The sequence below is a fragment of the Aythya ferina genome, assembly GCF_964211825.1.
Source record: "Aythya ferina genome assembly, chromosome: 1".
Taxonomy (NCBI): Eukaryota; Metazoa; Chordata; class Aves; order Anseriformes; family Anatidae; genus Aythya; species Aythya ferina.
In genome coordinates this window covers 193175156-193189285 of record NC_140296.1, presented here as the reverse complement: position 1 = coordinate 193189285, position 14130 = coordinate 193175156, and the positions used below count along the sequence as shown (strand labels likewise).

Sequence of the window (14130 nt, the reverse complement as noted above, 5' to 3'; positions counted from 1 at the left end):
AGGTGCATGGTGGAGGGAGCTACATTTGGATGGAGGATGTTACAATGGCTTTGGGAGATACTGAGTCTGATCCTCAGCATGGCCTTGGCTCTGTCACTGCTTCATCTATGGGCTGAAGATATTTTTCATCTTAAGCCTCAAAACCTTTACAGAGATACCGTAGGAAATAAGGGTGGAATAAGGGAGTAATTTGTATTGATCAACAGAAGCTTTTAGAAGACTCTGAGGAGTCTGCTTTTCAGTGATCTAGTTGGAATGTGTGCTTTGTGTTTGCTGTCACCTAAATGCAATGTGCAGAGATGCATGCAGTCTGCCCGACAGTTCCTTCTGCTCAGGTAGACAGCGTGTGGAGATGCTTGCATAGTTGCTGATGGTGGCTGACTGCTCCCCTGTGTGCAGGCCATATGCTGCCTTGCACTCCCTGCCAGGTACTCGGGCAGCCTTAAAATCGTGGGGAAAGGTGGCAGTGTGGAGGGGGATGACACAGAGTGACTTCGGTTCGTGTAAATGTTTCGCAGCGTTTTCCACTGTGGTTTTTGGTAGCCTTAAGATAGATGGTCAGCTGTGTTGGCTCTGTCTCCAGAATGTTACTAGCACAAAATAAACGCTGCAGAAGTTCCTTATGCTCTAGAGAAGGCCTGGCAGTCTTGCAGATAAATATTTCTCTGCTCAGATGCTCCAACTATTCCAGAATAGAAGGATTTTGTAGAGCCAACTGAAGGGAGAACATAAGTGCAGTCTTCAAAACTTCACTGAGAAGTGGCTGCAAGTTCATAACGCAGAATGTAGTGTACTGTAATGAAAGCAAAGGGTCTGGGAAATAGGCTGAGCTGGGAAGAATTTATTAGTGACTTTTTTGCAGTACTCCTGCAGACAACCTCCAAACTTTTAAAACAACAGCATCGCAGAGTATTGCAATATGCTCTTGCCTGAAATAAAACTGAGTTTTGTAGAGTGTTGCCATTACTGTTTATGTTCAGATTGTGAGAATGTAATTGATGGTAAGACGGAAGACAAGACTCGCTTCACCCCACATCTGGCGAATGAAGTCTAAAAGATTAAATCCTGTACATCCAGAGTTGGGCAGTATTTGCAACTATGGATCTGCTATTGAAGAGCAAGGTTTTTTTAATAAACAAATGACTATTTAAAACTTTTCTAGAAGGCTTTCTACAAATTGAGAATGTGAAGCAGTACTCACAACCTGTATCTTTTGATCTGTCAGATATTAAGAATAAAAAGACCTCCACAGATCTACAGATTATCTTTTTTTGTATTGAGAAGAATTGTCAGTTCTCATAATGTAAGAAGGTTGCAGGAAATTTTTATATTTAAAGTGTGAGAAAACAGGTATACCTAACCAAATGGCATCCCTTAAGAGGACCAGCTATTTGGCTCTTACAAGCAATCAACACTGTAAATTCTCTGACCTAGTATTTGCATGTACGGTGTCCTAAATTTGGTCCCTGGGAGTATATTGCCTTACTTTAACCCACGCTTCCCTCTTCCAGGACTGCATCAACCTCTGTGGAACAAGTGAGAGAACGAAGTTATCAGAGAGCATTGCTTCTCAGTGATCATAGGAAAGACAAGGACAATGGTGAGTTGATTTATCGTGCCAGAGGTAGATACATCTAACCACTTCCTTAGGTAGTCCGTGATCATTCTAATGTTATGTTTGGGTCTGCTTCATCTGTAGGGGGAGAATCACCCTGTAGCCCCTGCTCACCGTCTCATGTTCAGTCTCCATCTTCATCTCATTCAAATCTCATTTCCCAGTTGCAGCTTAAGGTCCATTCTTTCACTGAATGTATGGAAGGTCAGTAAGCAGATGACCTTGTATGGCACTTATTGAATAGTCTCTTACAACAACGTTAAGTAGCTCTTTAAAGTGAAATACAAAGTGCTTTGAGTGATCTTGGCAAAAGACCTTTTCCCCCACTGTTATATTTACCTCTTGTTTTTGTTTCTAGAACCTGATTCTGAAAATCCAGAGCCTACTTCTGAATGTCCGTCCCCAGATACTTCACAGAAGACTTGTAAGAGTCCTTCAAAAGCAAGCAAGGTGTGTATGCAGGTGCATGTGTTCGTGTGCATCAAGCATATGTACAGGTCTCAATCTATTTTTAAGATGTTAGCATTGTGATTTTCTGTTGAGATTTTTTAAATATTACTGTCATGATTTTCCATTGAGATGAACCATGTGTAGTAATACTGTTCAGTAATTTAATGTAGGTAAATATCTGTAAGAATATTTGCAGTAGGTCCAACATGTGGAAATTCTGTTGAAGTTGGTTTGAGTCCTGTTCTTTCAGTAGCTGTATCTACTTACATCTGATACTGTATTCTGTGAACACTGAAGAGTGGTCTCAGTATCAGTGGTCTCAGTATTGCCACAGTTCTGCAGGTTGAATGCCAAAGGACTGACAGTCAGAACTGACAGCAGTAAAATGATTTAAGTACCTCTTACCTTAAGAGGAGTGACTCTTGCCATGTCAGGATTTGGTACTGCTTGGTAGTAGAGGCAGTGATACGCAGAAACTTGTTTAGGAGCTTCCTGTATGATATTAAATGCAGTAATTCAAGTTACAGTGTCCGGTCTGTTTGCTTGCATTATGCCAGTTTTAAAATGTTAAATCACTCTTAAAAAACATTTTGTTTTTGTAAATAGTCATCTGGAATTATTCCTTTCAGACTCAAAAATCTAAAGCTTTAACACATGGGAGATTCTGACCTTGCCTTGATGGTCATATTCCTATTTGTATTCTCAGGTGCACTTGCTAGGCTTTGACTTTTGAGTACGAAAAGAACAATTCACGTGTACTTGCTAGAAACAGTGCCTGAGCTAAGTTTAAGCTCAGGTCAGGTTTAAGCTCTATGGTCGCTGTTTCTCATATACCAAACATACCCTGTGTCCTCATGTTTTTCATCCATCATTGGAGAAAGAGAGCACTGTCCTGAGAAGATGCAGTTTTAATGCCTGCATCATTGGGTGTTCTGAACGTCTTGCACTGACTGAATTTCCTTCTGTTCCAGCCCTCTTCACCAAGTCCTGTAGTTTCAACACAGTCACTTGGGAAAACGCCGGCAAAACCAGATTCGCACTGGGAAACTGCAGCAAATGCACCAGAGGCCGAGTGTGCGAATCACCCAAAACCTGAGCTGCAACAAAAACAGCTGACAAACAACGTCCAAGCACTTTCAAAAAATCATCCATCTCAGTCACATCTGCGCAGTTCTGCTGAGCAACTTCCCCACTCGCAGAAGTTGCCTTCTGCACCTTTGAAGCTTCATTGCCCCCCCTCACCTCACGTAGAAAATCCTCCCAAGTCATCGACGCCTCACGCGCCCATGCAGCACGGTTACCTGTCACCAAAGCCTCACTCGCAGCAGCTGGGCTCTCCGTACAGACCTCATCACCCCCAGTCACCTCAAGTCGGGACGCCCCAGAGGGAAACGCACCGCAGCTTTTATCCAGCAGCACCACCCCTCCAGCCCGGGAATCAGCAGCAGCCGAGCGGGCCGCTGTTCACTCAGACCACTTCAGGACAATCTTCAGCTTCTTACAGCCAATTTAACCAACAAAATTTGAACAGCAACGCACCCCCTCCCCCTCCCCCTCCGCCCCCCTCCTCTACTTACTATCAAAACCAGCAGCCCTCTGGAAACTTTCAGAGCTACAGTCAGCTGAAGGGCAGCATCCCCCAACAGACTGTGTTTTCATCCGGACCAAACCAAGCACTTCCTGGCTCTGCGGGTCAGCAGACGGTGCCAGGACACCACGTCACGGCGGGGCATTTTTTGCCCTCCCAGAACCCCAGTATTCATCACCAGGCTTCGGCCTCCGCTGCCCCACCTCCTCCTCCGCCCCCGCCTGCCCCAGGCCCTCACCTTGTCCAGCAGCCAAGTACTCATCAGCAGCATTCTGTAGCACACGTGGTCGGTCCGGTTCACGCCGTGGCAGTAGCTCCCGGATCCCACCTTCACTCTCAGGCTGCTGGCCACCACCTGCCGCCGCCCCCTCCGCCGCCAGGTCCCATTCCCCACCACCAGCCCCCCCACCCTCCCACAGGACACCAAGGTTTGCAAGCACAACACCAGCACGTCGTCAGCTCCGCGCCGCCGCCCCCTCCGCCCCCACCGTCCAACGTAATGGGCTCGGGGCACCACCCGGCATCAGCACAAGGGTTGCACCACCCCTCGCACCAAGGACCCCCCCACTTCCCCTCCACCGCCCACACGGGCGTCTCCTCCTACTCCTCGCAAGCCCCCCACCACACGACGTTAGGGCCTGGACCTCAACATCAGCCTGCTGGAACAGGACCTCATTGCCCGCTGCCCGGCCAGGGGCCTCACATCCAACCTCAAGGACCAAACAGTCTCGCGACGCCCCCCGCGTCAGGCTTCTGCCCCCACCCCGGCTCCGTAACCCTCCCCCACGGCGTGCAAGGACCGCAGCAGGCGTCACCGGTGCCTGGACAGATCCCCATTCACAGAGCACAGGTGCCGCCGACTTTTCAGAACAATTACCATGGTTCAGGGTGGCATTAAAATGGATCCCTTTAATTCTAAACATTTTTAAAATGTTCTGTAAGATAAACTGTGTATATTTCATATGTACCTATTCGAGGTACTTTTTAAAGCTTGTACATGATACTTTGTATAAAAGCAAACACCAGTGCTCTTTCATTGTATCTTTCCATTTTTTGCTTTTTAAAATTCCTGAAAATGTGCTGTTAAGCCAGTATTAGGTATTTCTTTTTATTTTGTAAGTGAACATTCCAGCTGTTTTTCTGGCAGTAGGTTTGATGCTGCATAATCTTTAAAATTTTATTGTTGCAGTTAAATTCATTTAGTGAATGTTTTCTATATTACTTTTATACATATGTAATTAAATAAGTACACAGGCTAAGTGATGGCACTAACAATTTTTTTTTTCATTTTCTTCTGTCAACAGTTCTTTGTGTGCATAGAGATAGGAAACAATGCAATACAAATTTTTATAGTTTTGGTGTGGACATGGCTTTTTGTTTCATCAGTTATTTGCAGAAAATGTAATTTAATGTATAGACTGTTTCTAATGTCTCTGACGAGTGCTGTAAATACTGTATTTCTTTTGCTTGTAAAATTGCTTAAAGCTTCTTTCATTTGATATAGTATTGTACATAATAAGTCTCTTTTGCAAAAAAAAAAAAAGTGTGATCTTTGTGAAAGTAGTACAGTATATGATCTTTAATTTTTTTAATATACTGTCACATTGCAGCACTGGTTGGGCATTTTAATTCATGTTAATAAATCACAATTATGTCAGTTTTAACCACTTGTCCTCAGAGGGTGCTGTGTGTTGAAGGAAGGGGCTGTAGGCCTTCTGTCACCGTGGGGCTCTTCACCTCCATGTGGTTTCCAGCTGTGGGTTTATGGCACAGGCTGCAGGAGGGGATTTATCTTCCCCTGCTGCGTCTAGGAGTGAGGAAAACTTACTTCAAGGACAGCAGGGTAGGGGGCCAGGTTATTTAATGTTGATGTGCACTGTGTAGGTACTGTAGCAGCGCAGTCGTGCACTCAAGGCAGGTGTTACTCTGTTCTGATAAACTACTCTACCACCTGCTCACTTTAGCACATCCCTGTTTTCTCCTGTTGGCTCCCCAGGACCTCCTGTTAGTGTGGTAATGTAGGAAGTGAGACCCTTAAACCGTGATCATGGTGTGTGCCTGCCCTTAGAGCTCATTAGTGAATGCTCTTGAATTCTGCTCACGTAACGGAACGAATGCTCGATGGCTCTCTTTCAGACCCCAGAGGAGAAAACCAGCGTGCAGCTTCCTCTGCTCTGGCCGCTAGAAAACCTGAAAGAGGACAGGATGGGAACCAGCAATTCCTACCCAGTGAAACGTGGTAATTCTTTTTAGCATGTACAAAGCATTGGGGCTACGTAAAACTCTCATTTGCTCATAAGTACTGGAAAAAAGAGCACACAGCAAATGCCTTCCTGGACAACAGTTGGCTATGCAAAACACATGCAAGGGCTGAGCTCCTACGTTTTGCACTAGCATGAAGTAGACCCGAGTTAGGCCAGCAACAGCAGGAAGACAAACAACCCCATACAACCCCATGCACCTTATTCTATGGCTCACACTCATTTTGAGACCTCTGCATCACCCTCCACAGCCCAGAGCTGTTGACCTTCCCCTCTGCCATTCAGCTGCGATGTTACCTCTTAGCAGCTGTGTGATGTGTTGACACAGGGGGTAGCAGACTGATGAGCATTAGCCAAGTTCTGCTGTATCAGCACGCCCCTCGTTTGCCTTGCAGTTAAACAGCTGTTGCCGGTGCTAGGCTCGTCGATGCAGTCAGGAACAAACCGCTAAACAGCTGCAGCAAGGCGCAGGGTGAAGCTTAGCACCATTTTTACCTTGTATCTCTGGATTCCACTGTAGCGTTATTTTTTTTCTTCTCAGCAGGGTCATGCCTGAGGCCTTTAAAAGCCGTTCCCATGTGAGGAGGGAAGTGGATGCTCAAAGGCCCTCAGGTCTGAGATCCAGCTGCTGGCAGGGCCTCAGCGTGCACAGGAGTGTCTCCTGCCCAGCGCGTTCGTGTGGCTCTCCCATTTCTTTTTGGATGAGCGGCTGCACAGGCGCATCAGGGATGGGGGATAAATGGCCGCCTTTTTATATAAACACCTCCTATGAAATGGCTCTGTTTTTGTCTTGTTTCATCTTGCGCCCTCTCAGATACAGCCCCTCATTCCTCGTTAGCCTTCAGTATGCTTTGATTTATACAGGTGATGCTATTTTGTGACCAACCCCATCGTACATGAATCACAGCCAGGCTAACCCCCACCCGCCACCACCACACAATTCTAGCAACGAGTTGGCTTTACGGCTAGCAAAGATTCCAATGACCAGCACACTGTCTGAAAAAACAAAACACTTTAATTAGACAACTGCAAGCACCTCAAACAACTGGTTATTGTTACAGCATGGGGCTATCTTCTCACAATCTAGTTATTGCAAAGGCATGTGAATAAATTTCATATGGACAAAGTCAAGAAAAAGTGGCACCATAGTTACATGAAAATCAGAAGTAAGCTTACATTCATCCCACTGACTTCTAAAAGAGGCCAAAACACACCTCTGTATTTTACATTCTAAAATCTGTATTGCCTATAAGCTTCAGTCTATGTAGCTTTTTTTCCTAGGAAACACGTAATTCTTGCGTGCAACTTACAAAGAATAATCGTATGTCTAGTTATGGGAAAAAAATAAAGCTAGTGCAATTTGTTTTAGAAACATGTAAAGCTATGAATGGAATGAGCATGATCTTGCTTCTTGCATTTTACCCACTGCACTGTAAATTATTTGCAGCTATCCTTCCTTAACTGATTCCAAGCACACACTTTTATTATAAAAGATCAGTAATTCTACACAGAGAGTGGTTCTCATGCTCAACTTTTAATTTTTTTTCTCCTTAAGGTATAGTACAACTTACAGTGCTTATAAAAAGGCAACACCATATGGTACCATGTCTTCACTATCACATTGTAAGGGAAATTGCTATTTTCTTTTCTTAAAAGCACTTAAAATAGGCAAAAGTTCTAAAAGGGAGTGCTAAATGATAATGCATACTTTATTAGAAAGAAGTCTAGCCTTCCTTTAAAGTGCCATTTGGGGAATGAAATCCTGTAAACCAGAGCCACTTTGTTTAAAATCCAATGAACGGGAACTGCTACAGAATAGAAAGTTTACACAATTCCTTAAAGCAGTTTAAAGTCCACTACATGCAATTGGTTTGCTATAAAGCTCTCTAAAACTTAGTAGCTTTACTCTGAAATTGAGTCCCCAGTCCCATATTTAAATGGAAATAAACATTTACAGGGTGCATTTACATACACTATAATACAAGAATGACGTCCCTTTGCCAGAAGATAAAATTGTACAATTCCTTGCCGTAACTCAGTTCTGACTTGATAAATTTCTTACGCTTGTAAATTATATAATATGCATCAGCTAAAATATTTTTTTCATAAATAGTTACAAAACTTGCCAAAACACATGGGGGGAAGTTTCTCTTGTTCAAAAATCTGACATCTGAATGCCACACAACACAAGAAACAATGCTTAGAGACACGTTAAAGTGTTTTCTGAAGAAAGTGGGTGAGTAAACTACTAGCTGAAGACAAAAAGACTACCCTTCCCCAAGAACACAGTGCACAAAAAGCAAAATGTCAAACAGTACCTCAAGCAAAATAAAGGTCTGAGGATTGAAGCCAGCTCACGTGTGATCCTGCTAAAGAATTTGTGACAGTCACCATTTAGGTCCGATGCATTGGAAGTGGTTGCTGGCTTACTTCTACGGCTGGGAGATTCTGCTAAGAATTCAGCCACGGATGCCTAAGGCATTCTCCAGCTGAAGCGCGTTTCTCTGGGACCATTTCTAGCATGGGGATCAGGAAATCTGTAAACTGTGCAGCATCTTCGTGAGGCCAACCATACTTCTCCACAAGCACGTCAAAAAGACTCCAAGGTTTCAGCTTGGTGATGTGTCGGAGCTCTCCTGTAAACAGAAACATTACCGGTATTAGACAAATACCTCTTCAGCCCTGATAGTGACTAATCCCTGATTAGTTTTCCTCTAAAAAAGAAAAAAACACAACTCATTAGGCTGAAAATCATCATTTAGGAAGGTCTGCACACTGCAAGCTTGCTTGAGGTCCTCAAAATGAGCATGCCTGATGTCAAAACCAAGAAATCATTCCTAAAACAAACTGTTACACCTGGACTCCACTGTAAACAAAGTTTCTCTGTTTTTTCCTGTTGTCTTAGAATCAACTGAGTCACAGAACGGCCTGAGTTGGAAGGGAGCCACCAGGATCATTGAGTCCACCTCCTGGCTCCACACAGGACCACCCAAAATCAGACCCTGTGTCTGAGAGCGCTGTCCAAATGCTCCTTGAACTCCAGCAGCTCGGTGCTGTGCCCACTGCCCTGGGGAGCCTGTCCCAGTGCCCGACCACCCTCTGGGTGCAGACCCTTTCCCTAACCCCCAGCCTGACCCTCCCCTGTCCCAGCTCCATGCCGTTCCCTCGGGTCCTGTCGCTGTCCCCAGAGAGCAGAGCTCAGCACCTGCCCCTCCGCTCCCCTCGTGAGGGAGCTGCAGGCCGCCATGAGGCCTTCACCCCGTGCCCTTACAGGAGGGCACTCGCTCTCATGCTCACGCTGTCCACAAGAACACCGCAGGCCTTTGCTCATCGATCAGCCAACAACCCGAAATCTTACGAAAACTGCTCCAACCGTAGGGCACAGCTCTCACTAACAGCTCATTCAGCCTCACCACGCGCCATTTGCCGACAGTGCCACGAGCAGAGAGCAGCGAGACCTCTCACACAGCGAGAGCAGAGGCTGCCTGTCTTCGGCTGGGTCGTGCCTGGGCATTTCCAACACAAGTATGGCCCATGAGTACTGCTGAGTCAAGCCACAACAAAAAAAATAAGGCAAAAAGACTCCAGTTCAGGTCTATACGGACCCGCAGTACAAATGTACAGAGCAGAAGACATCTTGGAGAAGTTTGTTCACTTCCAGGCTTACTCTCAGACCTTTAAAATCCCCACACAATTCTTAAACTGAAGTGCTGAAAAAACATTTCACTACTTACAAAACCGGTAGTGTATTTTCTAAGTGTATACACTCCTGTATTGTGCAACAAGCAATCTCTCTGCCAAAAAGCAAAATAGTGTCTTGTTATTGACTGCAAGCAAAAAAAAACCAAAAAAAAACCAGGCTGGGTCTGTAACTTCTCCAGGCTGCAGCAGTCACTGCCAGGGTTGCCATAATCAGTTATCAACATGGGGTGGAGAGGGGGATGATGCAACAGCCTTCACCTCTGTATTTAAATTAGGTAGTATGGGGCATTATATTCTATATATATATATATATAGAATATCCGATATTATATTCTCCATGAAAAACCCAAACATTTTGGAAAGCCTGGAAATCCAAAGTCATCATCCATTTTGTGAATGAAATGCATTTGTAGCAGAATCGATTGCACGCCTTTTCACCCAAACGCTTGCATTTTCTTCCTTCCACCCTCAGGTGGTACGAAGGACACAGCTGCAAACTGAGGATCCTGGGGTTCGGTGGCTGTCCCTGTGGAACCTGAGCTCACACTGTTTATTTTGTAAAGTGGAGCTCAAATTGGCAATATCTAAGCTAAGACCAGCACGCCCTGAGCAGCACAACATGCTGTGGTGTTTTTCTGCTGAGGAACAAACTATCTTAGCACTACAGGCTGGAGGTTTTCCACAAGAAACTCTGTGAAGACCATAAAAACATAAAAAAGAAGATGGGACATAAAAATTATCTCTGTGTGGTCTGAGAATTAAATTAACGCTTCAGTTCTGCACTGGGGATGCCGGAGGGTACATCCCTGCGCCAGACCTTTACTGGTTTGTACACTTAGGGACCTGTTGTCAAAGAGTTTGTTCATCTCAGCTAACATGAGCTTGGTTTTGAGCCTGCTGACACTGCAAGCTCCAGGCTCCCACCTGGGTGTAAGCAAATAGCTGTGTTGAACCCATCACTGCAAGTTTCACTGGCTGCTTTTGCTGCTTTGCCAGTCATCATATTCCCCCCGCACGCAGCCTTCTCCCCTCCAAACTGCATCCCAGGCTTTTTGGTCTCCCCCGTAAGGCAGCCACCCACGGCTCCTGCCCTCCTGCACCCTGCCCAGCCCGGTGCCCCCCTCGGGAAGGACCCGAAGCCAGGCGAGGTCCCTACGCGCTCGCAGCGCAGCGCCAGAGCCTGGGCCCCGCCGCGCCCCCAGGTGCCCGCGGTGGCTGGTCGGCGCTGGCCCTGCCGACAAGCCGCCCGCCGGGCACGTGGGGGCACGGGCACGAGGGAAGCCGTGGCACTGCCCTGCGGGAAAGCCGCTCGCCAGCCGCCGGCCTCGGCCCCGTGCTGCCACAGCCGTGCCCCAGCGCTCGAGGCCGCACGGGGCTGCCTCGTAAGCAGGGAGATGAGAGGGGCTTGGAGCATCCCTGCGCTGCCTCCCGGGTTCATTCCTGTCTTGAAGCCCGAGCACAAAGAGGTCAGAAAGGTCAGCGCTGAGATTCGATTGCTTGTAGCAAGTGGCCGTGCCACGAGAGGGGCTGATTTTTGGGGGCTCTGTTGCTGCGCGAGGCCACGCAGGGCTGGGTGTGACCCAGGGCACCACAGCAGCAGCAGCGTTGGCAGCGAGGCAGCACGGCGCACGGGAGAGCGGCTTTCTCCAGCGCCCCAGCACGAAGCCATCCCTCCTCCTCAGGAAGGGTCAGAGCCCGAGGACCGCACACCTGCGTGTCTCCTGCCCGGGCAGGAATTCTTTTTCCACCCTGTTTACTCCTTACCAGGTCTGCCAGACCACTGTGTATCATCAAAAGCAGCCCGCAGCTCATTTTCCACCAAGTTACAAGCTCCGCTTTCCCTGATTGCTTACATTTACACGAACATTTGACAACAGATTCACACAGACATTTGTTAACGTTCACACTTTGCTGAGTACATCCCAAAACGAATTCTAAATGAAACACCGAAAGGAATGCTGCAAATTTTTGCTTTCCTCAGAAAGCCAAGTTTACAGCGAAATTCTTCTTTAATAAGAGCTCTCCGTGTAAATGGATATATTTCTTCAGTACCCATAACCGAACATACTCTCCTCTGGGATAGTATTATGCTTTAAATTAGTGGTGCATAAATACCGTTACCTTTTTTGGTGAAAAACTCCTTGGAATATTTCCCCAACATAGCGTATTTTCGAGGGATTTTTCCCAGCAGTTCAATGATCAATGCTATGTGGTCTGCATTGGAGAACATTGCCAGCAAAACAGAAACATACAACAGTTTAATCAGTACATTGCATGCACACACTAACACTGGCCCGGTACAGACAGAAATAGATTGATCCTGGTGAAAAAAACACATGCACCGTGGCTAATTTGGGAAGATGCTTTCAGCAAAACTTCCTTCTCAAAACAGCATCTGGGTATCAGCCACTACAAACAAGTTTGGCTACGTACTGTAAAACGTACCAAACAGTTATTTTTCAGGAAGTTTAGGTTAAAAAATAAAAATAAAAATAAAGTGAGTTTGTCACAGATTCCTGTGCATTTTGGTTTTCAAAAATAAATTTGTGTTGTGTGATTTCAGAAAATGCTCCTCAGCAGGACATGCTACAACCAGCAACAGCAACTCCACTTCTGTCTGCATCACGGCACCTTTCAAAAAGAAGAGGTACTACCTCTGCGATTGAAGAATTCCCGAGAATATTTTCCAGATAGAGCAAAGTGCCTTGGGATATTGCCTAGCAGCTCTATGATGTGTGCTATGTGGTCTATGAGGGAGAGAAAAAAAGGATACGGGAGTGGAAGGGGCAGGGAAAGGATGGGATAAAAAAGAAGAGGAAAGAAACTGGAATTAGTAAAAAATCAGAAATAGTTTCAAATCAACAATGTTTGCAGCAAGTCCATGCAGAGGTTTCCAGGATCAGCAGAGCTCTGGCATCATTAGTAGCACTTAGGAACAATGAATGATGCCCACATTACCACTGCAAAGGGCATTTACAAGCAAACAAGCATGAAAATGGACAGGTATACAGGTGGAAGCAGGAGTTAATTCTCTTTAAAAAAAAATAAATAAATTAGTAATTGCCTAATTCAAATAAAAATACACAACGTAAACATTATTCCGGTGTCAATCTTATAGAGAAAATACTACGAAATTCCAAATTGAGGTTTCTTTTCTAAACTATAAACGTTGTTATTCTCAATCAGGTTTCCACACATATGCAATCTTACAAGAAGGGCAGTTTAATTCCTTCAGGCAGTTGTTAAGTAGCTGAGTATCTGCAGAAGGGAGGTTTTGCCCACCCACTGCTAGTGATGGAACTTAAAACTAAAAAGAAAAAAATTGCATTTATGTTCTGAAAACAATGTGTATGAACAGTTCACTCAAAAAAACAAAAGTTAAGCCCACTGTAAGCTCGCTAGAAATTTGAGAAGAATGTGAAAATACAGCGAAACTCATGGAATAACCCCAAAGGTTCCTACCTTCATCCCTGGAATAGTCTTCACCAGAATGTGGTTCAAACAAGTAATCTCCAGTTGCTAGCTCAAATGCCTATAACACAACAGACATAGTGATGGGTATTTCAGAGGGAAGGCTTTTCATCTCCAAACGCCAGCAAAACACCACAATTATCCCGGAGCCACGAGGGAGCCAGCACTCCAGCCACTGGCGGCACCTGAGGCTACTCACCTGGGAGCCCCCAGGCCCACAAGCCTGAACCCCGGGCGTTTCTGCCTCCACAGCCAGAGGGATCGGAGGAGGTGGGAAGGGGTGTGTGGGAGCACGAGCCCCAAAAACCAGCAGTGCTGAAACCCCTTCACCAGCTGACCACCGGGTTCTGTGTGTCACGTCCAAAGCCACGGCACCGACCCCCAGGGCAAGAGGCACGGCTAAAGGCACGGTGCTGGGATGCGAGGGGGTGCTGGTGTCAGCTGAGGTTACACATTTAATAGACTAACGTGTTAAACCGAGTTAAGTGTGGGTGGTAGAGAAGCTGAGAGATTTCTAGATACATGGTAAGGAGCTACACTTGTACCTGACGTTGTGGACCAAAGTAAAGTCTGAATCAGAAATAAAATCCTTTTATAATTAATCACTTGAAATTATTCAACAGGGTAAGCCTCCTTGATGACTAAATCGGGAAGTTTTTCCAAAGGTGTTTTTGTTAAACCCGAAGTAAACACTGCAGTCATGGGGTAAAGCACTGAGACTCTCATTGATGAAGGAGAGGCAGAGGGATGATTGATCCCTTCAGGTTATTGCAACACTTCCACGGGATGCTAACCCTACACTGGGTCACGACAAAACCTACGGGCAGTTTCTCCTTGCAGGCGTGATGTGTACTGAAAGCCTCAAGTACCGAAATAATGATGGGAGCCCAGACTCATGTATGAGCATGGATGCATCCAGCCTGATTTGTCGACCCATTCCCTTCCGCTCTGGATCACCCATTACCCAAGCAGCCCCAGGACCCTAATTTTTTCCAGGTGCTGTAAGCAAACTGCTTTCCATCTCCAAGAGCTGGGAAACGCAT

At 45.9% G+C, this 14130-nt stretch overlaps 2 protein-coding genes across 16 annotated transcripts in view; one reads left to right on the top strand and one right to left on the bottom strand.

The window, feature by feature from the left end:
* Positions 1-12325, top strand: part of KMT2E (lysine methyltransferase 2E (inactive)) — a 72099-nt gene extending 59774 nt beyond the window's left edge. For 2 of the 9 annotated variants that reach the window (XM_084510391.1, XM_084510392.1), the window contains 6 exons: positions 1512-1600; positions 1700-1819; positions 1974-2065; positions 3037-4503; positions 5790-5892; positions 12180-12325. In XM_084510391.1, coding sequence (XP_084366517.1) covers positions 1512-1600; positions 1700-1819; positions 1974-2065; positions 3037-4503; positions 5790-5892; positions 12180-12310 — 2002 coding nt within the window. In that variant the 3' untranslated portion in view covers positions 12311-12325. Of the gene's footprint in view, positions 1-1511; positions 1601-1699; positions 1820-1973; positions 2066-3036; positions 5318-5789; positions 5893-6455; positions 7835-12179 lie in introns of those variants that run through there. The other 7 variants (XM_084510396.1, XM_084510395.1, XM_084510394.1 and 4 more) reach the window with 7 other exon arrangements.
* SRPK2 (SRSF protein kinase 2) overlaps positions 6912-14130 on the bottom strand; it is a 142145-nt gene continuing 134926 nt past the window's right edge. For 3 of the 7 annotated variants that reach the window (XM_084510459.1, XM_084510463.1, XM_084510461.1), the window contains 3 exons: positions 13079-13148; positions 11738-11830; positions 6912-8550 (listed from right to left, as the gene is read on the bottom strand). In XM_084510459.1, the coding sequence (XP_084366585.1) occupies positions 8366-8550; positions 11738-11830; positions 13079-13148 (348 nt within the window). In that variant the 3' untranslated portion in view covers positions 6912-8365. Of the gene's footprint in view, positions 8551-11737; positions 11831-12270; positions 12364-13078; positions 13149-14130 lie in introns of all 7 variants that reach the window. The other 4 variants (XM_084510464.1, XM_084510465.1, XM_084510460.1 and 1 more) reach the window with 2 other exon arrangements.